The following is a 27,782-nucleotide window of genomic DNA, read 5'->3' on the forward strand; positions in this document are numbered from 1 at the left end:
ATCAGCGCCATGCTCTACCTATACCTCTTACCTCTTTTAATTATTGCCAACCTATGGGATTTGATCAGTTTTGGGTTAAAAAAAAATCCTTACATTTATGGTTGCCATATTACCGTGTCAGATAGAAGCGATACATCTGTGATACTGTCTTGCTAAGATTAATTCCAGTGTTGAGTTTTTTTCCCAGTGAGTCAAAAGAGAGATACCTATCCCTGCCTCGCTGAGTGTGATGTTGCATGTGCTGCAGAACAAGAAACCAGCAGAGTAGGTTTTTCTCTTCAGCACTGAGAGCAGATCTGTGAATGATTCAGAGGAGGTAACCGTGGAGCCCAACAGCTGCTTGTATTCAGCAAAAATGGACCTTAAATATTTCAGCAGACTGGGAAGCTCAGGGGGCCAGAAAGGAATAGATCACCTTTCCTAATAATAAAGTGGCTAACTAGTGGATGATCTGCAGTTTGTCAGAGGCATCTTAAGATCCCCAGTAGATAAGTCAACGAAGTCCTTCCATGTGTGCTTTTGAGCAGAGGAGTAGCCGCGGTAAGTAGCTTAGATTACGGGGAACAGTTAAAGTTATTTCTGAAAATGTTTTTCTCTGCAATTAGTAATACAACAAAACAATGTAATGAAAAGAATGGCTTAGTCTAATGAGAAGATGGTGCTAGGGAAAAAACAAGTGACTACACCTGAAACGTGAGAAGCACTAGTTAGACATGTGGCGAGGGACCAGTGTTAGCGCTCTTATTTATATCGAAGGACCAAAATAATACATTAACGTAGAAGGGGATATAATGGGACACTAAGTAATAGCAAAAATACTGGAAAGGGATATATATACGCAGGAGGCGCTGTGGTCTAAACCACAGAGCCTAGGACTTTGCCGATCAGGAGGTCGGTGGTTCGAATCCCTGCGACGGGGTGAGCTCCCATCGCTCAGTCCCTGCTCCTGCCAACCTAGCAGTTCAAAAGCACCTCAAAGTGCAAGTAAATGGTGTTTCTGTGCACTGCTCTGGTTCACCAGAAGCGGCTTAGTCAAGACAAGACAAGACAAGACAAGACAAGTTTATTAAATTTGTGAGGTCCATGCCTTTACACAAAATACCACAAAACATTATTAAAAGATAAACAATAAAATTATAAAAGTAAGCTAAAATTCATGCCATGCTGTCCCAGCAAGGAAACTACCCAATAGACCCCACCATTCAGGGAAGAAGATACAGCAACAGGTTAGGAGAGCAATGGGAGGGACCTCACCGTTTCATCCAGGAACCATACCCTAGTTTTCATAGCCTTCACCACAAAGACCGCTACCACGTGAGAAAGCGGCTTTGTCATGCTGGCCACATAACCCGGAAGCTGTACGCCGGCTCCCTCGGCCAATAAAGCGAGATGAGCGCCACAACCCCAGAGTCATTTGCGACTGGACCTAACGGTCAGGGGTCCCTTTACCTTTATACACACACATGCATGACAGATTGCTGTGGGAGAAAAAACCTACAAAGCTACGAGGAGCAGTGTGAGTGTAGGTAATTTTAATGTGCGGTGGTACATGTTTAAAGCTTTAATGTGTAGTTAATAGAAGTTATTAATAACTTCTATTAATGATCAAGCTGATAGGATATCTCCTCTTTTGGCACACAGTAATTTATAGTTGGGCCTGTTATGATGAGGCTTGTGTAATTTGAAAAAGGGATGATTAAAGATAGATGGGGATGATTTTTCAGCTCTCTGTCATGCCATCGAGGACTGGAGGTAATTCAGCTCTCGAATAACGTGAAATATACACAACACAACTTGCTTTGTTTTATGTAAAAAACTTCTACTAATAGAGCTGTGGTGAAGGAAGCAGCATATTCCAAGAGGGCAATTGCATTTGCTTTTTAAGTTCCCAAGGCTGAATTATGAACACGAAGTGTTTACTTTTGAAAAAGCAAATATTGTTTAAACTTCAAATACAGTGTGATGTGGACTTCTGGGGAGCTGAGGGGAGTTGTTTTGGGAATGTTGTTTGGTTCTAACAGGTGCTATTTCACTGATCTTTTAAGTTCTCAAGACTATGAGATGAGACTTTGTTTCGCTGATGGGATCCTGCCCATAAATGATCATTGCTGATTATGTCAGTCACTGATGTATAATATAAGCATTGTCACATAGGAGTCACTTGTGCATGTAGCAGTCTCAGCAGCAATTGAGGTGCTGGATTGAGAATAACAATTACCAAGACAGCTCCAGTTGGAATTGCCAGCTATAGAAGTGCAATTTGATGGGGAAATTCCTGCCTCCCTTGCAGCAAAGCTGCACAGCACTCATTTCCCCTTCCTTCCAAACAAACAAACAAAACCAGTCACAGCTGCAAAGTTAATAGTTTTATCAAGGTACCAAGAGGACCCATCGTGCACCTAGCAGATGCTTTCCCTCGGCTGCTGGAACAAAAGAAGTGGACTTTAAAAGGCAACACAATACCACAAAACAATGAGCATAGGACAGGTGAGAGCTGTAATCGATAGTACACTGTGTACAGTGGGAAGTTGCCTGGTGGAATGTGAGAACATCAGTCGATGCTGAGCTGTTATCCCCTTCCTAAGGGGACACGGGTGGTGCTGTGCTCTAAAGCACTGAGCCTCTTGGGCTTGCCGATCAGGTCAGCGGTTCAAATCCCCGCAACAGAGTGAGCTCCCGTTGCTCTGTCCCAGCGCCTGCCAGCCTAGCAGCTTGAATGCAACACCAGTGCAAGCAGATAAACAGGTACCGCTATGGCGGGAAGGTAAACGGCTTTTCTGTGCGCTCTGGTTTCCGTCACGGTGTCCCATTGCACCAGATGTGCTTTAGTCCTGCTGGCCACATGACCCGGAAAGCTGTGGACCAACACTGGTTCCCTTGGTCTGAAAAGCGAGATGTGCGCCGCACCCCATAGTTACCTTTGACATGACTTAACCATCCAGTGGTCCTTTCCCTTTTACCTCTCCTAAGCCTGTACATGTCCTGCTTTACATATTATGCAACCTTACACGTTTACCTGTGCAAACCTTGGAGATGGGATTTTTGGCTAGAAATAAAAGTGGAGAGTTTACTGGCTGCTGCAGTTAGATTCCCATGTGTGCTTGGTCATATTTGTCATGAGTCTTTTACCATTTACTCTCTAGTCACTGGTCTACTCTTACATGGTTCTTCAGAATACCAAGAAGCTCACAGGTGGGTCAGGGGTGTTTGGCTGTGATATAATAATGATGATGATGATGATGATAATAATAATAATAATATATTTATACACCACCCATCCGGCTGGGTTTCCCCAGCCACTCTGCGCAGGTGTATTGACAGCCCAGGGCATCTGCCCATGACCCAAGGCCTTAGGAGGAATTCCCCCTCCATCTCAGAAAACAATAATCATTGATAACTGTGATATACCGCTTAATATGCAAAATGCAGCAAATACTGTACAAATAAATACATCATTAGAAACAGAGAAGCCATCAATAAAATATTCAGTTAAAAAAGGTTAAGGAACCCCTGACCATTAGGTCCAGTCGTGACCGACTCTGGGGTTGTGGCGCTCATCTCGCTTTATTGGCTGAGGGAGCCGGCGTACAGCTTCCAGGTCATGTGGCCAGCAGGACTAAGCCGCTTCTGGCGAACCAGAGCAGCACACAGAAATGCCGTTTACCTTCCCGCCGGAGCGATACCTATTTATCTACTTGCACTTTGACGTGCTTTTGAACTGCTAGGTTGGCAGGAGCAGGGACTGAGCAACGGGAGCTCACCCTGTCACGGGGATTCAAACCGCCGACCTTCTAATCGGCAAGCCCTAGGCTATGTGGTTTAACCCACAGCGCCACCCGCGTCCCTAAAATATTCAGTGAAGCACAAATAAATAATAAGACACAATAATGTGATGCAACCCAGGAGCCCAGCAAATCCCTGCTTCAATACACGGGTCATAGAAGTGTCCAAGGCTAGGATAGCCCCCTTCTGACTCCTCTCAAGCCTAGTCTGAAACCTGCTGGATTCAAGGAGGAGAGGCAGGTAATGGCACTGGCTAGAGCATCTGGCGGGAGATGGGGAGAAAGAAAGTTCCCTGGAATCTTCTGGTGGAGAGATCTCTTAAGGGACGAGACTGGCAAAGGATTTCTCTAACTCGCAGCAGCAGCAGCAGCAGCAGCAAAACGTCTCTCCGGCCCCCATGCGGCTGAAATGAAGGCGATGGATTGGGGGGGGGGTGGTACCCGGGAGGTATTTTGCTTTGTTTGGCGGAGTCTTCCAAACTGGACTCGGGGGGCTTTGATTCCCCAGCGGGGTCCCCTTTTCGGCTCGTGATCTCGGGGTGGCAGCAGCAGCAGCAGCAGCAAGTTTGGTTCTGGGTGCGCGGGGGGCGCACGCACTTCCATTCTGCTCTGGACCAGGATCCCGCTTCCAGCTCGCCTTGTGCAGGGAAGCCGAGGCTGCTCCCCCCCCCCAGCCACCCCCCCGTCCCCTCCCTTGCTTGGAAGAAGCGGCCGTCCTCCTTTCCGCCGATTCTTCCTCCTGCGACCCGCTCCCCGGCCGGAGGTTTCCAGCTCCGGTGCGCCCTCGAAGCGCAGACAGGGCTGCTTGGGGAAACCTGCGCACCTGCCGCCCAGCCAGGTAAGAAGGAAGGACTTTTCTTGCGCTGCCTGGTCGAGGGTGGAGGGCGGAGGAGGAATGACCATCTTTAGCCTGGATAAAAGAGGAGATACGATAGCCATCTTCCAATATTTCAAGGGGCGCACTGCGCATATGGAAACGGCAGCAAGCTTGTTTTCTCCTGCTCCAGAGCGTAGGACTCGAACCCAGGGCTTCAGGAGTTTCCGACTCAACATCGGGAAGAACTTTCTGACAGCAAAAGCTGTTTGGACTCCCTTGGAGGGTGGTGGACTCTTCTTCCTTGGTGGTTTTTAAGCAGAGGTTGGGTGGCCACCTGTCCTGGGTGCTTGAGTTGAGATTCCTGCATTGCAAGGGGGTTGGACTAGATGACCCCTGGGGTCCCTTCCAACTCTATGATTCTGTGACCGTGCTCACCTCCGTGTGCACCCTAACCCTTCGCGGCTGGTGGGGCTCCAGGAGGATCTGCAGAACTCCTTGCCGCATGACTTTCATTCACCTTCTCCCATGAAACAGGGATACTACTCCCCACCTAACTGGCTCCAATGACCTCATCAGTAGTGGGGAAGGCTTTTCTCACCTGGACCAATAACTGGCCTGCCTAGTTGAGTAAGGGCTAATGTACGTATGGCATGATGGACCTTTCAGGAAGGGATGGGGGGGCATACCTGCTCCATTCCCTCTTCCAAATTTAGGTGCACCACAATCCTGTGATGGAGGTTAGACTGAGAGAGAGCTACCCATCCAAGGTCATCCAGAAGTTTGAACCCAGGTCTCTCCCCTCCAAGTCAGGTACTCTGATCACTACGCCAGGCTGGTTGTCTGGACTTCATTTTGCTCACTTTATAAGCATCAGTTTCTCTCAAGGTAGATGGCTGGTGCCTTGCTGCCTACATCACACGGCTGTTGTGAAGTGGGGACATCATATTCTGCGCTCTCCCCCCCCCCTTTATGTACCATGACAACGGAAGAGGGCACAACTTTCTCCCCCTCTTTCCTTTCCAGTAATGGAAGTCCAGGTGTGAGGCATGGCCAGTCTTGAGTGCACGTTACCTGGGCAAAGCTGTCCAATGGAACTGTTCCAAATCTTCTCCATCTCACCCCTCAAATAGTAATTTAAACCTTTGGTGGCTTTTTGATGTAAAGCACTTGAATCTGCTTTGACTTGGACACTCCTGTTGTCCAACCAGAATTTACTCTCAGGGTCAGCTAGTTGCTTGTGTCTTGATGAATTTCGGTGTGCATGAGCTTTTGTGTGCATGCGCACTTCTTCAGATACACACAAAAGCTCATACCAATAACAAACTTAGTTGGTCTCTAAGGTGCTACTGGAAGGAATTTTTTAATTTTGTTTCGACTACGGCAGACCAGCATGGCTACCTACCTGTAACTTCTGTTATTGTAGACTGAGATCTTGACAGTGTGCTGGGAGGAGCACTGCTGCCTGTTGCCTCTGTGCTTGACCATTGTCCATTTTGGCTTATTACACAAGGCCAGTTAATGCTTTGCATACACACACACACACACACACAGAGAGAGAGAGAGAGAGAGAGAGAGAGAGAGAGAGAGAGAGAGCGCTTTGAAAGAGGCAAACATGAAAGACCACTCCTAAACCATTCTTCCCTGTACCAAGACTTTTTGGAAAGAAGCATAAAGACATGGCGTGTGTTTGTGTGGAACAGAGGCTGTAGCTCAGTGGCGCAGCACATGCTTAGCATACAGAAAGGTCCAGGATCTATCCCTGGCGTCCTCCTCCCTGGGACTGAAGCTGAGGGAGGCTGACCTCAGGCCAATGAAGGAGTGCAGGGCAGCAGTGGCATGTGGTCATTGGACCAGGGGGAGTGAGCGAGTTGTCTAAATCTTCCCCTGGCGCCACCTTCCCGAAGCCCAGGAAGCTTCTGCGTGGCTTAGGGAGGGAGATGCAATGCTCCGACGGGTCCAAGAGCCTTCCTGCCAACTTCCCAAAGCCTGGAAAGCTTCTGCCCAGCTTGGAGTGGGAGGTTTGATGCTTATACATCAGGACATCACGTGCATGACGTCCCCGTCCCCCACAACACTCACAAGCTGACACCTCTGGCCCTAACTGTCCCCCTATGAAAAATGTCACCGCACACCTCTGCATGGCAGCGATCCCAGGAACACAGAATTCTAGAGTTGGAAGGGACCACAAGGGTCATCTAGTCCAACCACCTGCGATGCAGGAATGTTTTGCCCCACGTGGGGCTCAAACCCGTGACCCTGAGATCAAGAGTCTCGTGCTCCGCTGACTGAGTTACCAGGTGGGCAAGTCAGAGACCTCCTCCTTCATGCCTCAGCCAGGCCACTCCGCCAGTTCCTGAGTGAGCCACAGTCTATACAACGACCGCCTGCCTGGACACACGTAACTGGGAGAAACGACAAATGCTACCGCCACCCTGATTCACACCATAATTATGGCATATCATCAAAGTTGGTGAGACGTAGCAAAGAGTTCCAAACCAAGTTTCAAGTTGGCTCCCATGAGCAAGTTGACTTTGATTGTTAACTTAATTGCTGCCATGTTTCTGTCACTGTTTTGCTTGTGATCAACCCTCCCTCCCCCTTTTCAGGACACCCGAGAGGGGAGGAATTTGTTGCACATCTTGCTTGCTGCCACTGGATATACCCAATCTTGAGTTTCTTGGGACTGCGACACGGTAAATTGTACTGCCCAGACAATGCGGTTGAAGGAAGGCTTACAATGCGCCGTGGAAACGGGATTCAATTTCTCTAACCAGTGCGATAACACCCAGGAACAACAGCAGAAGACCATGCAGAACCTCTGTACTATAACAATTGTGGGTAAATGGATAAGGAAAGAGTTACAACTTTTAATGTTATTTGAAGTAAATATATGCCAGTTTAAAATGTATGGGGGTTTTGGATTCTTATAATGTTAGGGTGGAAGAGTTGGACCAGAGGCAAGCAACTTTATCCCCAGAGTGTGTGACTTCCAACATATATCAAAACATGATTAAACATTAAAAAAACTTCCCTAGACAAGGCTGCCCTCAGATGGCTTGGGGGTTGGATAACTCCATACCCTCCAACATTTCTCTGATGAAAATAGGTGTTAAGTTGTGGGTGAACATATCAGACGACACAGCGATTCTTCAAACAGCTCTTGTTTATTCAGAGGCCAGAACAGAACTGAACTGAAGGGTTCAGCCAGCCTGCTTATATAGAGCTCCACTAGAACGCAACAGTAACAACTTTCAGTAACTATCCAATCACTGAACGTCACTTTCACCCTGCTGGCCCAGGGTGAAAACCTCAGTACATAACAATAGGGATGTCCTAAGGAAAAGCGGGACATTCTGGGATCAAATGAGAAACCAAGATGGCTTCTGTAAATCTAGGATTGTCCCTGGAAAATAGGGACATTTGAGGGTGTGCATTCTCTTTGTGGATATTAATTATTTCTGGTTTTCCTGAGGTGGCCAATATAGCTCTTAAATTATGCTGCTTCGAGTTAAGTAGGTCCCCCCCACCTCATCTGTCTTTGTGACAAAGGGGTCCTTACTATCTCCCATCTGTCTTTCCTCAGACATCCTCTGACAGCAGCTGCAGGAACTCCCCCTTTTCAGCAGCCATCTTGGGCATCGCATGGGTCTTCCTTACCAGTGGAGTCCTGCTCAGTTTCTTCTTTCTCATCTTCACAATTCACTTCAGAAAAAACAGGTAAGGCCAGAAATATATTGTGGTCCTGTTTTCAGTAGCTGGGCATACTGCTCTAAGGCTCCATTGTTCCGGATAAATCTTTTGCTATCATATACAGTACAGAAAGGCATTTTTGTCTCTGAACATTTGAAAATTAGCTTTAAAAAGTTCAGAATATATCATGATGTGCAAACTGCATGATTGTCTACATTTACACTGCAGATATTTAATAACAAATATTCCCAAGGTTGCCACAGGTTAATAAAATTGTTTTTAAGTCAGCAAGTAAAACAATGAATATAAAACGGTTTAGAGCTAATTCAGAACAAGCAACAGAAAAATGCTTCCATTTGATGGCTGGAGGTCTGGGAGGAATGAAAAGGTGTTTACGTGTCTCCAAAAGGACAACTTCAGATGCAAAATGTGAAAACTTTGCAAATAGGTTTAGGTGTGTCTTCTGCTGTGCAGGAGCTGAAGTTCAGGAACTTCTTCTTCTTATTCTCTACTGAATTTATATACTGCCCTAAACCCAGAGGTCTCAGGGCGGTTCACAGAAAAGAGCAACATAAACTTACTAGGAATCCTCATCCTAGGGACTTCCTACGAAAAAGGGGGACATTCTGGGATCCAATCAGAAACCGGGATGGGTCCTGTAAATCCGGGTCTGTCCCTGGAGGGCCTGGAAGGGTTTGTGGTGATTTTATGTGTTCTTTTTCGGTGGAGAGAGGCCCCCTATTTTGGAAACTGCACCTGAGCCCCCAACCACTTAAATCCAGCCTTGCTACTGAGTGATGCCACTTGGGATATTCAAGTGCAGTGTCACCATTATGCTGTATCAGTGTGGTGACAACACCCAGTGGTACATCTTCTTTTCATCAATGATGCTGTGGAAGAGATGAAGCAGTGCCTTGGACCAGTAAAGGGATGGTTGAGGGCCAACCAACTAAAGCTCAATCCTGGGAAGATGGAGATGTTTTGATTTCAGAGATAGTATTGGGCCTCCTTTGGATGACGTTGCCAACTTCCTTAGGGATCAGGTCTGCAGTCTGAGGTGCTATTAGACCCAGCTCCCTAGCTCTGGAGGCCCAATTGTCTTCAGGGGCAAAAAGCACTGGGGAGCATTGAAAAAGGACTTCTCAGATAAAGCATAGCAGGAGGAGGAAATTATTGCATTACATGGGTTGTAAGAGTGGGGCAAGCCTAACTTCTCTATCCAAGGGAAGCTTGGATAGCTCACTTGGTTAGAACACGGTGCTGGTAACTCCAAGGTTGCAGGTTCCATCCCTGTATGAGACAGCTGCATATTCCTGCATTGCAAGGGGTTGCACTAAATGATCCTCAGGGTCACTTCCAACTCTACAATTCTATTTGTTGTTGTCGTTTAGTTGTCTCTGCCTCTTCGTGACCCCCTGGACCAGAGCATGCCAGGCCCTCCTGTCTTCCACTGCCTCCCGCAGTTTGGTCAGACTCATGTTTGTAGCTTCGAGAACACTGTCCCACCATCTTGTCCTCTGTCGTCCCCTTCTCCCTGTGCCCTCCATCTTTCCCAGCATCAGGGTCTTTTCCAGGGAGTCTTCTCATGAGGTGGCCTAAGTCTTGGAGCCTCAGCTTCAGGATCTGTCCTTCCAGTGAGCACTCAGGGCTGATTTCCTTCAGAATGGAGAGGTTTGATCTTCTTGCAGTCCATGGGACTCTCAAAAGTCTCCTCCAGCACCATAATTCAAAAGCATCCATTCTTCGGCGATCAGCCTTCTTGATGGTCCAGCTCTCACTTCCATACATCACTAATGGGAAAACCATAGCTTTAACGATACGGACCTTTGTTGGCAAGGTGATGTCTCTGCTTTTTAAGATGCTGTCTAGGTTTGTCATTGCTTTTCTCCCAAGAAGCAGGCATCTTTTAATTTTGTGGCTGCTGTCACCATCTGCAGTGATCTTGGAGCCCAAGAAAGTAAAATCTCTCACTGCCTCCATTTCTTCCCCTTCTATTTGCCAGGAGCTGATGGGCCCAGTGGCCATGATCTTCGTTTTTTTGATGTTGTGCTTCAAAATTCTGTGGCTCCTCTTTCATAACCTTTGCCTCCATGTTTTCTTATCTCCTTTCTCTGCTGGAGGATTGTGAAAATGTCCAGTCCTAACCTGAACATAGTGACCCTGCTGGGCAGTGGCTTGACCTACAGTAGCGCTTACCTCTTTGGAGTTGAAAGGAATAATTCATTGACCAGGCCATCCCTGGAGATGCTGGTTCAGGTGGGTGAAGGCCGGCGGTGTGGCTCACGGGGCATTGCTCTGGTGGGGACATTTTTATATTAGGCAGAATTCAAAGGGGTACGTGGGCTAATGATGCATGCGCACACAGATCAATCCTGCCCCAAAGTTCCCCTTCAGAAAGAACTCTTCCAGAGTGTCCAAACTGTTCTTTCAACTCCTAAAGTGTAACATTCCAAGGCATGGACTGAAGGAAGGTGATGCAATAACATTGCAGAAACTAAGGTGGCTTGATTCTATTGTCATCTGGGTGGGAGGGACTACCTGGGAATCCTATGTAGCCTATGTTGAGATAAATATCTGAGAGATGTAATAAATAGTTTTTGAGAGCCAGTCCAATGTAGGGAATAGAGTGTTGGACTGAGACGGGGGTTATAATCCTCATTCAGCCATGAAACCCGCATTTCAACACCTTCCATTACATGAAATCTTGAATAAATATCTACTATGCCAAAAATAATAATGACATGAGCAATTCAGTATCTCAAAACCAAACAGTCTGAATATTCCTAAAATAAGTTCATGAAAACAACTCTCTATGTATATACTTGTGCTCGTGTGATCCCAATGGAACTCCGACAGCAAGGTACCCAGATTTCAATCTCTGTTTTTGAAAAGAGCAAACTGCTGTTCCAAGGCTGGAGCTGACCTGTTTGGTGGAGCATTAATTGCCATTGTATCGTTCTTTTTCGGTCCAACCAGAAGAACGGTTACGAAACACACACTGAAATTCGGGTATCTTGTTGTTATTTTGGCATTGTGTATATTATTTAAGATTTCATGGAACAGAAGTTGTTAAAATGTCATACATTATTGTTAACAAATTTTTGTAAATCAGCATACAGAGTTGTTTAGTTTGTGATTTATCTCTTTGTATTCCTTGGGTGTGGGACTGAGCTCAGCAGTGGTTCCCCAGCACCAAGCTCCCGGAATTGACTCCCAAGATATGAACAGGACCGGGAGGTGGAACAGGATAACATTGTTAGTGGCACTGAAGAGAATTAGCGGGATCACACTTCTTCTGTCCTTGTGGCAGAGTGGCTGCCATTATTTTTAAAAGCTACAGGAGATCTTGATTACAAATATCCCATGTTTATCTTGAACCTTAGCTTTATGGACCTCTTTGTTTTTATTTCTCTCTCCTCCTCCTCCTTCTCCTCCACAACCCAACACATAACCCTACAGGTGAGAATCAGCTTGTTGTGTATTGGGGTCTCTCTGGCTTTCGGCCCCATTCTAGGGAAAAGTTGGCGGTTGTATAAAGTGTTCAGTCGGCAAGTTCCAGACAAGAGAGTGGTGAGTTCTTACAATGTACATCCAGCTGTCAGAAACAAATAAGACTGGGCCACAGTTATTGGGACTAAGATATACATGTTGGAAGCAGTCACCATGTATGGGGCCGGATTCAGTGGCCCCTGGACAAAGTGCCCTCAGTGAGAGCTGCTACCTGGGGGCAGCTGGCCTCACCTGGTGATGCCCCCTCCCTCCTGTCAATGGAACTTTACTCCAGCAGTGCTGGGCTCAGAACATGGCAGGTGGTGGTAGAGGCTGGCAGACTCTTGAATCTATTTTCAGATTGGTTGACCTTTCCTTGAATTCCCATACAGCTTTCAGCCTCGTGCCGGGAAGCTGCACTGACCACTCAAAGTAGATAAGTAAAGGTGAAGGACCCTTGGACAGTTACGTCCAGTCAAAGGCAACTATGGTGTTGTGGCGCTTATCTCGCTTTCAGGCCGAGGAACCCAGTGTTTGTCCACAGACAGCTTTCCGGGTCATGTGGCCAGCATGATTAAACCGCTTCTGGTACAGCAGAACACCGTGATGAGTACCAGAGCGCACCGAAATGCCATTTACCTTCCTGCTGCAGCGGTACCTATTTATCTACTTGCGCTGTGGTGTCTTTAGGATATATGATTTATTTGCACATATAAAGGCTGAGCCTGATGGAGGGGCGGCCAGGATTCTGTCCCTCCCATGGCTGCTGCTGACTTGGATTCAAACTGGCAACCCGCATTGCTCTGACCGGACCCCACCTTTTTCCAGCTTGCAAACTGCAACTATCTTTTCCTTTTGCTTACATCAGGCAAAACTGCAATCCCAAAAACTCAACCACTGACCTTGATCTTCTACCTAACTCTGACGTCAGGGAAGGGCTTCCCCCATTTTCCTGCTGGTGCAGTTTTAGCTTTGCTGACGACTCCCTTAATGGACCATCACCCTCCCCTTTGTGCTCTTTTAATGGTCCATCTCGCCAGGCAATTACTTCATCTGGAAGCCAGTCTGGTTTATATTTTAACATGGCTTATATTTTAACATGCTAAATTCAGCATCTGGCACTCAGAAATTAGAAGGGGAGTCCAGGCACTATAAATAATTTGTTTTCTGTGGTGTTATTTTGTCATCTCACTCTTTTTGGTATTTGATAGCAAAGGAAACATTAGCTGGTCCTGATTTCTGGCTATGTTCTCTAGTCTTGCTTATCTCAGTACTGTACAGTGGTACCTCGGGTTACATGCGCTTCAGGTTACAGACTCCGCTAACCTCGGGTTCAGAACTTTGCTTCAGGATAAGAACAGAAATCGTGCTCCGGCGGCGCAGCAGCAGCAGGAGGCCCCATTAGCTAAAGTGGTGCTTCAGGTTAAGAACAGTTTCAGGTTAAGAACGGACCTCCGGAACGAATTAAGTACTTAACCCGAGGTACCACTGTATATGGTTTTGGAGGAAACTCCTCTGTGTACAAAAGATGAACTGCGATATTGACACAGCAGATGACAAAGTGAGAAAGTTGATTGTCTTTTTTACAGATTATCAAAGATTTCCAGCTGCTGGTGATGGTGTCTGTGTTAGTGCTGGCGGACATTATCCTGCTCTTGATATGGATGTTTGTGGATCCAGTCCAGTGTTTCCAAAGTCTCCATGCAGATCTGAAGGTAAGATGAGGAGGGAGTGCAGATTGGATGTCTGGACATAGGGATGCACCCATGTTCACAGTCTAAGAGAAAGCTGTGCACCCACCAACTTTTAAAATATGAAAACAAGGAAAACTCTGCCCCCATATTATATAGTACTTGGGTGAGGTCAGGTTGGAGCTTAATGATATGGGGTTGGGGAAGCTTTGAGTTAGAAGATAGAGCCAATGCAATCACTGCTGTAAATGTGCTATAAATGAGAACTTCAGGCAGACCTTGAGCAGATAATTCCCTAGACAGACCTCAGATTGTTGAGTTAGTCAAACATGTAACAAAACACACATGTAACCCATTGCTGTGGAATTTAGCTTGCATAATTAGGTATTTTAGGACACACTTATCTTTTGTTGTTGTTATTATAGAACAGTGACTATCAGAGAGAAGGGACTACTAGCCAAGCTGCTTAGTAAATCCATGCCAGAGAATTATTACATGCAAACTTCAACAGGCTTTTGTACAGCACTGTTCCCATTTTACAGCTCGGGAATATAGAGGCTGAAAGATTAAAAATGCAGGCTAATTAGTAGATTCATCACACAGAAGGAGCCTAATGACGACTGTGAGGGTTTGATTAGCTGCTTGTGCGTGAAAACGTGCTCCCTCAGAGTTTGTGCGACCCCACAAACCTCCGTGTGTGACGGAGCTCCTCAGACATGTCTGCTCTAGTCACTAGTAGAGTCCGACAGTGGCTGTCTGCGGAAGCGTTTCCAGCAAAGAAGTTCCTTAACGGAAACGCGTCTCCTGGACTCACGGCGTGACAGTTTCCTGCGAGGTGTGGGTCTCCCTATGGGAGACTCCGATACCTCCCCACTGTTTTCGCTGGAAGCCTCCCTGAGCCCTCCCTCCTGCTCGCATTCCCTCAGAGACCCACTCCTCCCCCTGCTGGTCCCTGCTTCAGCAGTTGAGTCTCTTTCATCCTGCCTGAGTCCCTCCACCACCTGATGCTCTGATGGCAGTTCCCTGACATCCACCTCCCCTCCAGGGCCCCCCTCACCCCCTCCCAATTCCTCCCCCCTGGGAGGTGAAGGGCTAAAACCCCGAAACGAATCTTCCTCATCTTCTGACGTCTCGAACAATTCTCTCCATCGATCGTCGTCCTGGCCAGCTGAATCCTCCTCCTCTTCAGAATCTGGGAACCCCTCCAACTCCTCTTCCTCGTCGGTGGTGGCAAAGTATTCCCTTCGGAACCTCGCTACAGGCTGAGGTTTACGTGGGAACCTCTGATGAAAAGTCTCAATTAAAACCTCGTCATTGACATCCTCTGCCCTAACCCAGGTGTTTTCCGACTCCGGTTCCCCTTCCCACATTACCAAATACTCTACTTGATCTCCCTTCCACCTGGAATCGAGGATCTCCGCTACATGGTAGCTGTGTTCCTTCTCCTCCATTGCGGGTCCCCTAGTGACCCTCCCCTCACTGTCTCCTCTATACGGTGACAGCAACGACCTGTGAAAAACTGGGTGCAGCTTCATGTGGTTCGGTAACCGGAGCCTGAAAGCCACTGGATTGACCTGCTGTATGACTTCAAACGGACCCAGCCTTTTGGGTCTTAATTTCTTACAACCTCCTTTGAATGGCAACCCTTGGGTTGACAGCCACACCTGGTCCCCCACCCTGATGCTTTCACCTTCCCTTCTGTTTTTGTCTGCCTGCCTCTTATATTCCTCCTTAGCCCTGTTTAAGTTGAGTTGGAGCTGGCGATGGATCGCTTCCATTTCTTCCACGAACTGTTCTGCAGCTGGAACGCTCCAGTTCTCCCCCTCCCCCCCTGGGAAGGCTCTGGGATGGCACCCGTGATTAGCCAAAAAGGGGCTCATCCCCGTGGACACGTTCTCTGCATTGTTGTAGGCAAATTCTGCCAACGCCAGCTTCTCCACCCAATCATTCTCTCTGTCATTAACATAACACCTCAAATATTGTTGGAGAACCCCATTTGCTCTTTCCGCCTGCCCGTTGGTTTCAGGATGACGGGCCGTCGAGAAATTAACCTCTACATGCAGTAAGCTCATGAGCTTCCTCCAGAACCTGGAAGTAAATTGTTTCCCTCGGTCTGAAACCACCCTCAAGGGGGCGCCATGCAACCTAAACACATTCTCTACAAACAATTTGGCGGTTTCTTCTGCTGTAACCGCATGTGAGCAGGCTATGAAGTGGGCCATTTTAGTTAACAGGTCTACTACAACCATGATGGCTGTTTTCCCTCTAGACCTTGGCAGATCAGTCATGAAATCTATTGCCACTGCTTCCCACGGTCTCTCAGGTGTGGGCAGTGGTTCTAATAAACCAGCCGGCGCCTGCCTCTCCCCCTTGGCTCTTTGGCATTGTTCACACCCTCTCACATACTCCCGCACATCTTCCCTGACCTTGGGCCACCAAAACTCCCTGGTAACCAGCCACATGGTTTTGTGTTGCCCAAAGTGCCCTGCTGTGGGGCTATCGTGCAGCTGCTTGAGTACTTTCTCCCTCAATTCCCCTTCAGGTATATATAACGCTCCCTTATAATACAATGCCCCATTTCTCTCCTCAAAACCACCGGATTTGTCTTCCTCCCCTCTGAGATCCCTGAGTTTCCCCTGGGCGTATGCATCCTGCACCGTACCCTCTACCAATTCCCTTTGCCCCACCAAAGTCGCCCCACACACCCAGCGGTCCTCTGGAATGATATGGGTTTCTTCGGGTGCTCCCTCCCCCTCCAAATATTCAGGTTTGCGTGAGAGAGCGTCCGCCCTAACATTCTCTGGGCCTGGCACATAACAAATCTCAAAGTTAAATTTGGAGAACTCTTGGGCCCATCTCAACTGCCTTTGGTTGAGCACTCGCGCCGTTCTCCAGTACTCTAGATTTTTATGGTCCGTGCACACTTGCACTTTATGTTGTGCACCAACTAGCAGATGCCTCCATCTCCGAAACGCCTCATGAATAGCAAGCAGTTCTCGGTCGTACACCGTGTAGTTCCTCTCGGATTTGTTCAGCTTCCGCGAGAAGAAGGCACACGGACGCCACTCTGACTCCTCCTTCCCCGGCTGCAGAAGAAGCACCGCCCCTATGGCTCTGTCAGATGCGTCTGTTTCAACCCTTAGCTTCTTTCGTAAATCCACATGCAGAAGTTGTTCTTCAGAGGCGAAGGCCCTTTTCAGTTCCTCAAACGCTCGCTCCGCCTCCGCCGTCCATACAAACTTCTTTTTACTGCTGAGACAGTCAGTGATGGGCGCCGTCAGATGGGCGAAGTTGCGGATGAACTTACGATAAAAGTTTCCAAACCCTAGGAACCTCTGCACATCCTTCTTGGTTTTGGGTGTTTTCCATTCCAGCACTGCCTGTACCTTGCCGGGATCCATGGCCAATCCCTTGTCTGACAGGCGGTACCCCAGGAATTCCACCTCCTTGGTATGGAACCGACACTTCTCCAGTTTGACCCACAGCCTGTTGGCTTGCAGTCTGCTCAACACTTCTCTGACGTCTCTCACATGTTGCTCCTCATTCTCAGAATACACCAACACATCATCTAGAAAGGCAACGCAATTCTTGTAGAGCAAAGGGCCCAGCACGTGGTTCATAAAAGATTGAAAACACGCGGAGCCTGCTTGTAATCCAAATGGCATAACGAGGTATTCAAACGCCCCCAAAGGGGTAAACATGGTGGTTTTCCATTCATCCCCTTTCCTTATGCGTATCAGGTTGTACGCCCCCCTTAGATCCAGCTTTGTGAAAATCTTTCCCTTCCTCACCCTGGTCAGAATATCATCAATTCTGGGCATAGGGAACGCCACCGGTTCAGTCACTGCATTCAGCCGCCTAAAATCACATACAAGTCTCGGCTTGTCCGCATTTTTTTTGTCCACAAAGAACACTGGGCTCCCCCCTGCTGCTTTGGACTCTCTGATGAAGCCTCTCTTCAGGTTCTTGTCAATGAACCCTCGCAACTCCTGCATTTCCCTGTCTGACATGGCATACAACTTGCCCACGGGAAGCTGTGCTCCAGGGAGTAAATTGATCTGACAATCAAAGGGTCTATGAGGTGGTAGTTGGTCAGCTTCCTTCTCGCTGAACACGTCGCTGAGATCTGCATACTGTGGTGGTACCTTCACCTTCCCCATTACTTCAGTCCCTGCTAGGGTGGCTTGGGCCCCTGCTGAACCCTTCTCCCCTTTGCAGTGTTCTAGGCAATGTGCTGAACCAAAGGACACCACTCTTTGATGCCAGCCAACCAGCGGATCATGTAGAGCTAGCCAGCTCATTCCCAAAATAATGGGAGCGCCTCCCAGGGTGGCCACATTAAACGCTATCAGTTCTGTGTGCCTTGCCACCCTCATTATCATTGGGACAGTCTGCAAGCGGACTCCTCCTCCCAACAACTCCCTGCCATCAATCGTGGTCACCTGCAGGGGGTTGCTTAAAGGGATGGTCTGTATCTGGTGTTCAGCAGCAAACTCCTTGCTCATAAAATTGCAGGAGCTGCCTGAGTCCAATAGCGCCTTTATTTTTAGGGGGTGCCCATTCTGCAGCTCTAGCGACACTTCAATCACTAGAGCAGGTCGAGGAGCTTCTGGCACGGGCACTTTCACTGCTCTTTGGCCTGGCTGCAGTGCCCCAATTGTGGCAACCAGGCGTTGGCTTTTACCTGCTCCGCTCCCCCTTCTTCTCCCCCCTCAACAGCTCCCACCATCCCTTGCCATTCCTTCCTCTGGGGGCAGACTCTGGCAAAGTGGCCTGGCTGTTGGCAGAGATAGCATTTCCGGGGGCCCTTTCCCTCCTTCTTAGCTCCCTCGCTGGTTTTTGAAAATGCGCGCGCGCGCGCTGTTCCGATTTCCATCGGCTCTGCCGGCGGGAAAGCTGGCTCAGGAATGTCTGGAATGCGGAATTCCTTCCAACGTTCCCCTCTCCCTTCCCGCCTCTCCAAGGCTCTTGCCTCCTGCCGCGCTCCTATGGTCAGCGCAGATTTGGTCAGCTGATCCATAGACTCCGCCCTGGGGCTCCGTGCCAGCTCGTCTTTCACCCCCGAAGAAAGACCTTCTTCAAATAGCATTTGAACGGGTGCCGCCGATAAATCCCAACTCAGTCTGTGAATCAGCATGGTAAACTCAGTCCAATATTCACGGACAGATCGACTTCCCTGCTTACAAGCCATTAGCTGTCTGCGCACCACCCCTTCCTCAATATCGCTGGAAAACATGATATCCATTGCACGAAAGAACTTCATTGTGTCCTTTAGTATGTCATTGTGCGTTGCCATTAGGGGTCGAACCCAGTCTCTAGCCCCTTTCTCAAGATGCCCAATTACAAAAGCAACTCGCGATTCCTCATCAGGGAACTCATCGAACTGCACATTAAGGGCATATTGCATCTCTGTCCTAAAAGCATGGTAGTCCTTGGGGTCCCCCCCAAATTTCTGCACCAATCCTGGTACCTCTCTGGGGAATTGAGTGGCTCTCCCCTTCTTGTCTGCATCCTGAGCCCTTCTCTCCTCCAGCCTCGCCGTCTGCAGGGCCAGTTGAACCTCCAACGCTCGGTATCTATCTTCCAAGCTTGGACCAGCTCCAGCCCCTGCTCCTCCGGTTCCGGTTGGTTCGCTCATGATGCCTTCTCTTGCACAGGCAGCGTACAAAGACTGTCGGACTGCTGTGAGGGTTTGATTAGCTGCTTGTGCGTGAAAACGTGCTCCCTCAGAGTTTGTGCGACCCCACAAACCTCCGTGTGTGACGGAGCTCCTCAGACATGTCTGCTCTAGTCACTAGTAGAGTCCGACAGTGGCTGTCTGCGGAAGCGTTTCCAGCAAAGAAGTTCCTTAACGGAAACGCGTCTCCTGGACTCACGGCGTGACAGTTTCCTGCGAGGTGTGGGTCTCCCTATGGGAGACTCCGATACCTCCCCACTGTTTTCGCTGGAAGCCTCCCTGAGCCCTCCCTCCTGCTCGCATTCCCTCAGAGACCCACTCCTCCCCCTGCTGGTCCCTGCTTCAGCAGTTGAGTCTCTTTCATCCTGCCTGAGTCCCTCCACCACCTGATGCTCTGATGGCAGTTCCCTGACAACGACCATTCTGTTTTACAAATGGGAAACAAGGAGGCTGAAGAAAGCAGGGGTTGAAGTGGGTGTGATTGTGGTTGCTTTCAAACTGGCTGTTCAATACGCACTCGGCTTGATGAGCTTGGGGAGAGTTTAGATAATGTGCATCCAAGCAGGTGTTATCCGGCTTGACAGTGCATTTTCCCGTCGCTTTTCTTATCGCAAAATGCATTATCTTTCGGGGAAGCAGGTTTGTTGTGCAAAAGCTCCAAATATGCTTTAATAGTGCAACCTGAATTTGCCAGGATATGATTGAATCCCACCTGAAAATAGTGACAATGTAGATGTTCCCAGTGATTGCAGCAAGCAAGCAAGCAAGCAAGCAAACAATTCCAGCATATCCATGTGAATCCATTATTTATTCCCAGTCTGATAGACATTTCAATTCTGTTGCATCCTGGGCCTTTTGCAGATGGGAAGAAGCCTTTTCTGTTTTGTGTTTCAATTCTCTGCCAGGTGACAGAGAGAGGTTTGACTTGCACAGTGAGCCAAGGCTACTTCTGCACATCAACGTACTCTGATCTTTGGCTTCTTCTCTTTCTGGGATTTAAGGTATGAAATTGGTTCCAGTTTCTCGTTGATCATGGCTATCTATTTTTAGAAAATCAACCAGGCAAGGGCAAAGTGTGTGACAAACGCCATATCTCATTTGGCCCACATTTCGCAGACGGACTTTTATAACACTTGTAACTCATTGTCATACCCAGGGCCTCTTCCTGAACATTGGCCCCTCTGCTGGTACACATTGTAAAAGCCCTTCTCTAAGTTGTATTATGGATGCGGATAGCACTGTGGTCTAAACCACTGAGCCTCTTGGGCTTGCCAATTGGAAGGTTGGCGGTTCGAATCCTGCGACGGAGTGAGCTCCCATTGCTCAGTCCCAGCACCTGCCAACTTAGCAGTTCGAAAGCACGTCAAAGTGCAAGTAGATAAGTAGGTACCGCTGTGGTGGGAAGGTAAACGGCTTTTCTGTGCACTCTGACTTCCGTCATGGTGTTCCGTTGTGCCAGAAGCGGTCTAGTCATGCTGACCACATGACCTGGAAAGCTGTCTGTGGACAAACATTGACTCCCTCAGCCTAAAAGCGAGAGGAGCGCCGCAACCCCATAGTCGCCTTTGACCGGACTATACTGTCCAGGGGTCCTTTACCTTTTTTTAAACCTATTATTTTATAGCAGGGCTGGTGAACCCTACTTCCTTTCCAGAGGTCTTCCAACTCCCACTGTTTCCAGCCACCATGGCCAATGGTCAAGACAAACGGAAGTTGTAGTCTTGCAACATCTAAAGAACCTCAGGTTTCCCATACCTGCCTTGCTTCTCTTATTCTATAGGCGCTTCCTTGCCTCTTCTGTATTTAATGCTTGCTAATTATCTGGTAAGGGACTTGGGTGGCGCTGTGGGTTAAACCACAGAGCCTTGGACTTGCTGATCAGAAGGTCGGCGGTTCGAATCCCCGCAATGACGGGGTGAGCTCCCGTTGCTTGGTCCCTGCTCCTGTCAACCTAGCAGTTCAAAAGCACATCAAAGAGCAAATAGATCAATAGGTACCGCTCCGGCGGGAAGGCATTTCTGTGCACTGCTCTTGCTCGCCAGAAGCAGCTTAGTCATGCTGGCCACATGACCTGGAAGCTGTATGCCGGCTCCCTCGGCCAATAAAGCGAGATGACCAGAGTCGGCCACGACTGGACCTAATGGTCAGGGGTCCCTTTACCTTTATAATTATCTAGTAAGACTGCCATGGTTGGAGGGTTCTTGGTGGGTGGCCTGATTCTGACTCCCTCCTTTCCCAACACCTTGTTGCTTTCAACTTTCCCTTGAAATCTGCAAGGGAGGAACAGATTATTGAAGGCAATTGCTAGATCATCTTGGCCGAACGAATTTTAGTTTAAATCAACAGTAAAGGTGCTGACCCTGCAACAAATATGTGTTTGAATCTGATTAGGTTTCTGCAACATGTTATACATGGGGCTGCCTTTGAAGATGGTTTGGGAACTTCAGCCGGTGCAGAATTTGGCCGCTAGTTTGCTCACCGGGGCAAGGTGGTTGGAGCTTATAACGCCAATCCTGGCTCAACTGCACTGGCTGCCAGTTAGTTTCTGGGCCCGATTCCAAGTGCTGGTTTTGACCTATAAAGCCTTAAACAATACCTCTCCCCCCCCCCCCCACTCCACACAAGTAGTTTAAAAGGCTGTAGATTGTTTAATTAGCCAAAGGAGGAATGTTTTTGCCTGGTGTTAAATATAAGTAAAGCAGGAAAGTCTTCCACAAGCACGGAGCCATTGGTGAAAATGTTCTTGAGTCGCCCCCCTCCATAAGAACAGCCTCACAGGGTGATCCCAGGGTCCAGACTGGTTCGCATGGGGAGAGGCGGTCCTTCAGGTATTGCCGGTCTGAGCCCTTGAAGGCTTTATAGATCAAAACCAGCACCTTGAATTGGGCCCAGAAACATTATTTTTGTGTTTTTATATTGTAGACCACCCTGTGGTCCTCAGAGGAAGGGTGGTATATACATTTAATAAATACTGTAATGAAAATAATAATAAGGGGGTGGTTAATTGGAACACGACACCTTACTAAAAATACCCACATTCTGCAGAATGCTAGAAGTCTTTCTCCTGAATTAACGCTTCTCTAACCGTGTGTTGTTGTTTTGTTTCCCCGCAGGGCACCCTCTTGATCTATGGGGCTTACCTTGCTGGCCTGACGGATGATCTCAGCTGTTCACCTGTCAATCAGTCCCTGACCCTCATCATTGGAATAGCCATTATTTTCCTCTCAACGGGTGCTACGCTCCTGGTCAATCGTTTTTTCCACTTGTGGCACAACCTGGTCTTTGGATTTACCTCAGGAGGAATCTTTGTCTGCACATCTACAATCAATTGTTTAATCTTTATTCCACAGGTAAGAAACTGGAGGCGAGGAAGAAGGAACCCAAATCATTGCTACCTGCCCCCTGCCTCCCAGAAAAGCTCAGTACGTTTCCCCAAAAATGAGATTTGTAAAGGATAGCTGAGGTGCTGGCAGTGAGCTGGGAATGCGTTACTGAGATAATTTAGCCTCAAATATGTATAAGATGGCACTTATCTGTTTGTTAATCAACCAGTGGATAGAAGCAGCCTGTACTGTACTGTACTGTACTGTACTGTATTGTATTGTATTGTATTTTATTGTATGTAGCCAACTTTAGGGAATCTTCTGGACTGATAGGCAGGGTAGAAGTTAAATATATACAGTGGTACCTCAGTTTTCGAACATCTCTGTTGACAAACATTTCAGTTTTCGAACATCATAAATCCGGAAGTAAATGCTTTGGTTTTTGAACACGCCTCAGAAGTCGAACATGTCACACAGCTTCCGCTGAGTGCAGGATCCTGAGGCCTGGCTGTCAGCAGTTGAGTTTTTGGTTTTTGAACGTTTCAGAACTCGAACGGTCTTCCAGAATGGATTACATTCGGAAACCAAGGTACCACTGTCCTGGAAGTCCATTCCAAAACCAAAGCGTTCCAAAATCAAGGCATGCTTTCCCATACATTAATCTGTTCAGGCTTTTAAAAACAACCCCTAAAACAGCAATTTAACATTAATTTTACTATATAATGAGATCATTGATCTATAAAATGAAAGCAATAAACAATGTACTGCAATCATACAATCAATCAATCAATCAATCAATCAATCAATCAATCAATAGCTGAACTGGGTTCCACACAGTCACAAAAACAAAAAAAGGACAAAAATGCAAAATAAATAGCAAAAACAGGTAGACCTCAGCATAACACCCAAAATGGAAGGGTGGCACTAAAAATGGAGCATGTTCAGCTTCTGAAAAAAGTTCACAAACCAGAACACTTATTTCCAAGTTTGCAGCGTTTGGGTTCCAAGTTGTCCAACTTCTAAGCCATTTGAGAACCAAGGTAGCACTGTATAGGATAAGAAGCTTATCTGCATGAGCAATGCCTTTTCGTATTAGGGAAAAAACGAGAAAAAGGTTCAAATATGGCATTAGCTTCAGGTATGTGTTGTGTTTACTGACAGAGGCCTGAGCCTATAATGCGGCTTCAGGGATAAATGTTTCTGTTTCCTTAATTCTCACTTGTTTTCCCCTCTTTCCATCTTCGTCATCTTTCTGTTTTCCTCTAATACAATTAATTCATAGGTCTACAATATGCTTTCATGTTCAGCAGGTCAGAAAATGGAAGGCTTTTGAGAAACAGAAAGATGACGTCAACAATATGGCCAAGTATTTTAGCAGCTCAAGCAAGAACTTCCACTCCACCATGTACAGTGATGAAGAGATCTATCAGCTGCTGGGGGAAAAGGATTCCATGATGAAGCAGCTTGTAGAGGTGAGAAACTTCCACTCAGCTGTGGCGGCAAACAGTTGCTAGCAGATAACAACACCTTGTTGAGGGGATTTTTACTGCCTGCCAGTCTGCTACCAAGCCAAGTTCAAGGTTTTTTGGTACGAAAATATCACTCACTCAATCAATCTCATTTATTGGCATAAGAAAAGTGCATCGTATACACGGATCAGAACACAGCACAGTTAAGGAAACATAGTAGGAGATACCGTATTTTTTGCTCTATAAGACTCACTTTTTCCCTCCTAAAAAGTAAGGGGAAATGTGTGTGCGTCTTATGGAGCGAATGCAGGCTGCGCAGCTATCCCAGAAGCCAGAACAGCAAGAGGGATTGCTGCTTTCACTGCGCAGGGATCCCTCTTGCTGTTCTGGCTTCTGAGATTCAGAATATTTTTTTTCTTGTTTTCCTCCTCCAAAAACTAGGTGCGTCTGGTGGTCTGGTGTGTCTTATAGAGCGAAAAATACAGTACTTTAGGATAAAACTGTCTAGATATTGTGAGGAACAAAAATGGTTCTTAGGACCGATGGTGACGTAATGTCACAAGAACAAAGAACTTGCCCTGTTTGTGAGCTTTCCGGGGGTGTTCAGTTCACCGAATGTTGGATTTTACAGGCAGGTAGATTGATTCAGTGGAGCACTTTCTATGAGAGAATATCATTTGGTTTAAATGAAGAGACGCTCACAACATTCTGTCAGAAAACTATCCTATCTTTGAGAAGAAACCATAAACGAATATCGCAGATGCTGTGTGTGTCTGAACCCACATGCGTGTCCAACACTTTTGTGCATTCCTACACACGACCAAGAGGTTTCGAATGTGCAACCGTTATGAATATGTGGTTACCCTTAACTTTATGCCCCAAGAAGTTTGTTCACCCAATGAAGTAAGGCGGGTGGCAAAATGCAAAGCTTATTTATTTAATTACGGTACATATTTATAATCCACACTTCTATAAAATATATATATATAAAGGTGGTATACAACTCATCAGAATAAAATCAGCAAAAAGCAACAACATAAAACCATCAGTAAGTACTGATTGGTTAAAATGAAGAAAGGGGGGGGGTGATTCCTATAACAGCTCTGCTGGTAGGGAGTTTCACAGGGCAGGACCTGCCACAGTACAGGCTTGGTCCCTTGTGAAGCTCAGACTGGGGGGAACCACCCAGAGTGTCCTATCAGAGGACCTCGGTTATCCAGGAGGAGCATAAGGAATCAGAGAGTCCTTCAGGTTCTTTGGCCACACGTTCTCCTCCATGGTTGCAGCCCATCTACAGAACCATTGTTCTTTATTTGTTGTTAGGTTGTGAGTGGGAGAGTCATTGTTTTGTTTTCCTTCTTTTTTTAAAAAAAAATTATGTATTGTGTTTTTATCTTGTATTCTTATGCCGTGAACTGGATTTCATAAATACATAAATAATTTTTTTGTTGCCAGACAACCACTTCCAGGCTTTTAGGATCTAATGAGATTTCAGTATTGAGTTGGATATTCTGGTTTTATGTTGCTTATTTTTTATGTCTATGTGCTTGTAACTTGTACAGTCGTACCTTGGATCCCAAACGCCTTGGTACTCGTCTGTTTTGGTTCCCGAATGCAGCAAACCCAGAAGTGAGTGTTCTGGTTTGCAAACGTTCTTTGGGAGCCAAACGTCCAACGCAGCTTCTGCAGCTTCCAATTGAGTGCAGGAAATCCTGCAGCCAATTGGAATCCATGCCTTGGTTGTCAAATGTTTTTGGAAGTCGAACAGACTTCCGGAACGGATTCCTTTCGACAACCAAGGTACGTCTGTACTTGTAAAGGGCATAGATAATTTACTTTGGAAGTATATGTTAAATAACTGCATATCTGTTCATTCTTTCTGAATTATTCTACCTCAATTCTTCTGTATGGGTAATTAGGCCTAACTTCTGTTTGTTACCTGCACACTCTCGCTTTTCTGACAAATTTTACCTTGGTTTATTCAATATAGAAAGATACAGCAATTGCAACTCTTCAAGAGCAAGTGAATAATGCTAAGAAGAAGCTGATGAGACTTGTGACTGTGGAGGAAAAATACAATGCGATTGACTCTCCGTTTCCTTCTTCTTCTTACTCTGCAGCCAATTGTTCTTATGCAGCAGTTGAAAACCCAATGAGTTCTCCTTTTTCACCTGGTCAGGGGCTAAACTCAAGGCTCTCCCATTCACAGCGCAAACCAGGATTGCTTAGTCAAAAAGATTCCACTGATGATCTGGAACGCACAAATCAACACCAGCAGAAAATACTGCCAGAAATTGCTGTTGGGTACAGACCTCTGAATGGATGCAAGAATGTCGCTGGTCATTCAAGTGACCAAGATCAATGGTTCACCCAATATGCCACCACACTTAGTATGGGCACCCCACAGGACCCACTCGGGCAGAGTTGTTCCACGCCGAGGGAGGAAGCAAAGCAGCCATGTATGCCTCACAGGCAGCTTCCAGGGACCAGCTATGTGAGCAGTGAAAAGCTTCAGGAAATATTGCAAGAGCTAAGCATGAACCATGTTGCTGTTGCCCAGATATCTCCCAGGGGACCCGAGCAAAGTTTAGATTGCAACATGTGCACATTGTGGGAGCCAGAGGAGATCCAGGCAGGAGAGTCTATGAAGCTGAGTCCTTGTAAGTCAAGACAGGGGAGGAAAACCCCCAACTCCACGGCTCCTGATACTTGGCATATTGTGGACAAGGCAACCAGCAGAAGGCAAAGACATTTCAGTGGATTAACAGAATTTCATCAGGCTGCAGCAGGAGATGCGGAGGACAGATGTTCCCTGCATCAGCCACCCTCTTTGTCATCACCGGTGGTTAAGAAAACGCTGAACTACCAGGCTGAAAACTGGTCCAAGCATTCCAGCAACGATGGGTGTGGCTGGCTGTTAGACAAGTGCCAAGGGAAGAATGGCGTGTCCACTCTTTATCTTAGCAGATCCAGGAATCTCCGTCATCATCAGAATTTCCTGACTCACACAGTGCTCGGTCCTGTCCCTTCCCAGCACTTTTATCCTGATTCTGATTCTGATAGCAGTTCCTCTGGGAGGCTGACCCATTGCGACCCCAGGCAGCGCTGTGAAGTTTGCCACGACCGCCTGTCTTCCTCTAGTGATAGCTGCATCACTGATACAGATCCCGAGTTTGGTGTGGCCCTGGACTACTGTGCAAAGCTTTATGGCAAGCGTCAACCAGTTGTGAACTTCATTGAGGATTTGGAGCCCACCTATGTGTAGGGGTTGTCAAGTCAAGAGCGCCCCCCCTCAGACCCTGCTATTTCAGGGTGGAAACCTGAGACCTAGGGGTGGCCCCTGGTGGTATCCTGGTGTGCAGGCCTCCCTCTGCTACCTTGAGGGGGTCAGGCAACCTTGAGACCAGGACAGCCGTAGAGGTCTGGCAGGGAGGGCAGTGGCATGCCGGGGGGGGGGGAGGGTGTGGCCCCAGGTGCCTTTTTTGACGGGATTTCAGAAGCTGCCTCCCAACAAGCTCTCTCATCGAGGGCAGAGACTTCTGCAGCCAAGCTGGTGCCAAATGTCTTGCTCTGTTTTCCTTTGGACCACATCAGCGAGACCAAGGTGTGCGTGTGCGCTCTTGCCATCTGGGCAGCCCAGAACCTCCAGACACACTGCCCAGACTTGCGCCCCAGAGAGAAGTGGAGTTGTCCTTTTTTTATATATAAAAAAAGGACTTTAAAAATGGTTGTCTGTGTTGCCATCTAGTGGCAATAAATCAAGAGAAACAGCTTTGTATGAAAATGGAAGGCAATTGTGGGCATAATTGTGGGCTTACTGAACCTGAATCCATGCCTATCCAAA

At 47.4% G+C, this 27,782-nt stretch overlaps 1 protein-coding gene across 5 annotated transcripts; it reads left to right on the forward strand.

Moving 5' to 3' along the window:
- The first annotated feature begins 5,066 nt into the window (after nt 1–5,066).
- Nucleotides 5,067–27,782, forward strand: GPR156 (G protein-coupled receptor 156). Of its 5 annotated transcripts, XM_083481727.1 has the most exons (10): nt 5,067–5,744; nt 7,218–7,433; nt 8,183–8,316; nt 10,410–10,545; nt 11,749–11,859; nt 13,368–13,493; nt 20,052–20,147; nt 22,260–22,496; nt 23,777–23,941; nt 25,929–27,782. In XM_083481727.1, exons 2-10 carry the CDS (start codon nt 7,314–7,316, stop codon nt 27,201–27,203), a joined length of 2,400 nt encoding a protein of 799 aa, XP_083337853.1. In that variant the 5' UTR covers nt 5,067–5,744; nt 7,218–7,313; the 3' UTR covers nt 27,204–27,782. The 5 variants fall into 5 exon arrangements, with proteins under 5 accessions (XP_083337853.1, XP_083337852.1, XP_083337854.1 ...); XM_083481726.1 differs by lacking the exon at nt 5,067–5,744 and having other exon boundaries at nt 5,968–7,433; XM_083481728.1 differs by lacking the exon at nt 5,067–5,744 and having other exon boundaries at nt 5,968–7,433; nt 23,780–23,941.

Source organism: Podarcis liolepis (genome assembly GCF_965112155.1).
Source record: "Podarcis liolepis genome assembly, chromosome: 17".
In the NCBI taxonomy this organism is placed as follows: Eukaryota; Metazoa; Chordata; class Lepidosauria; order Squamata; family Lacertidae; genus Podarcis; species Podarcis liolepis.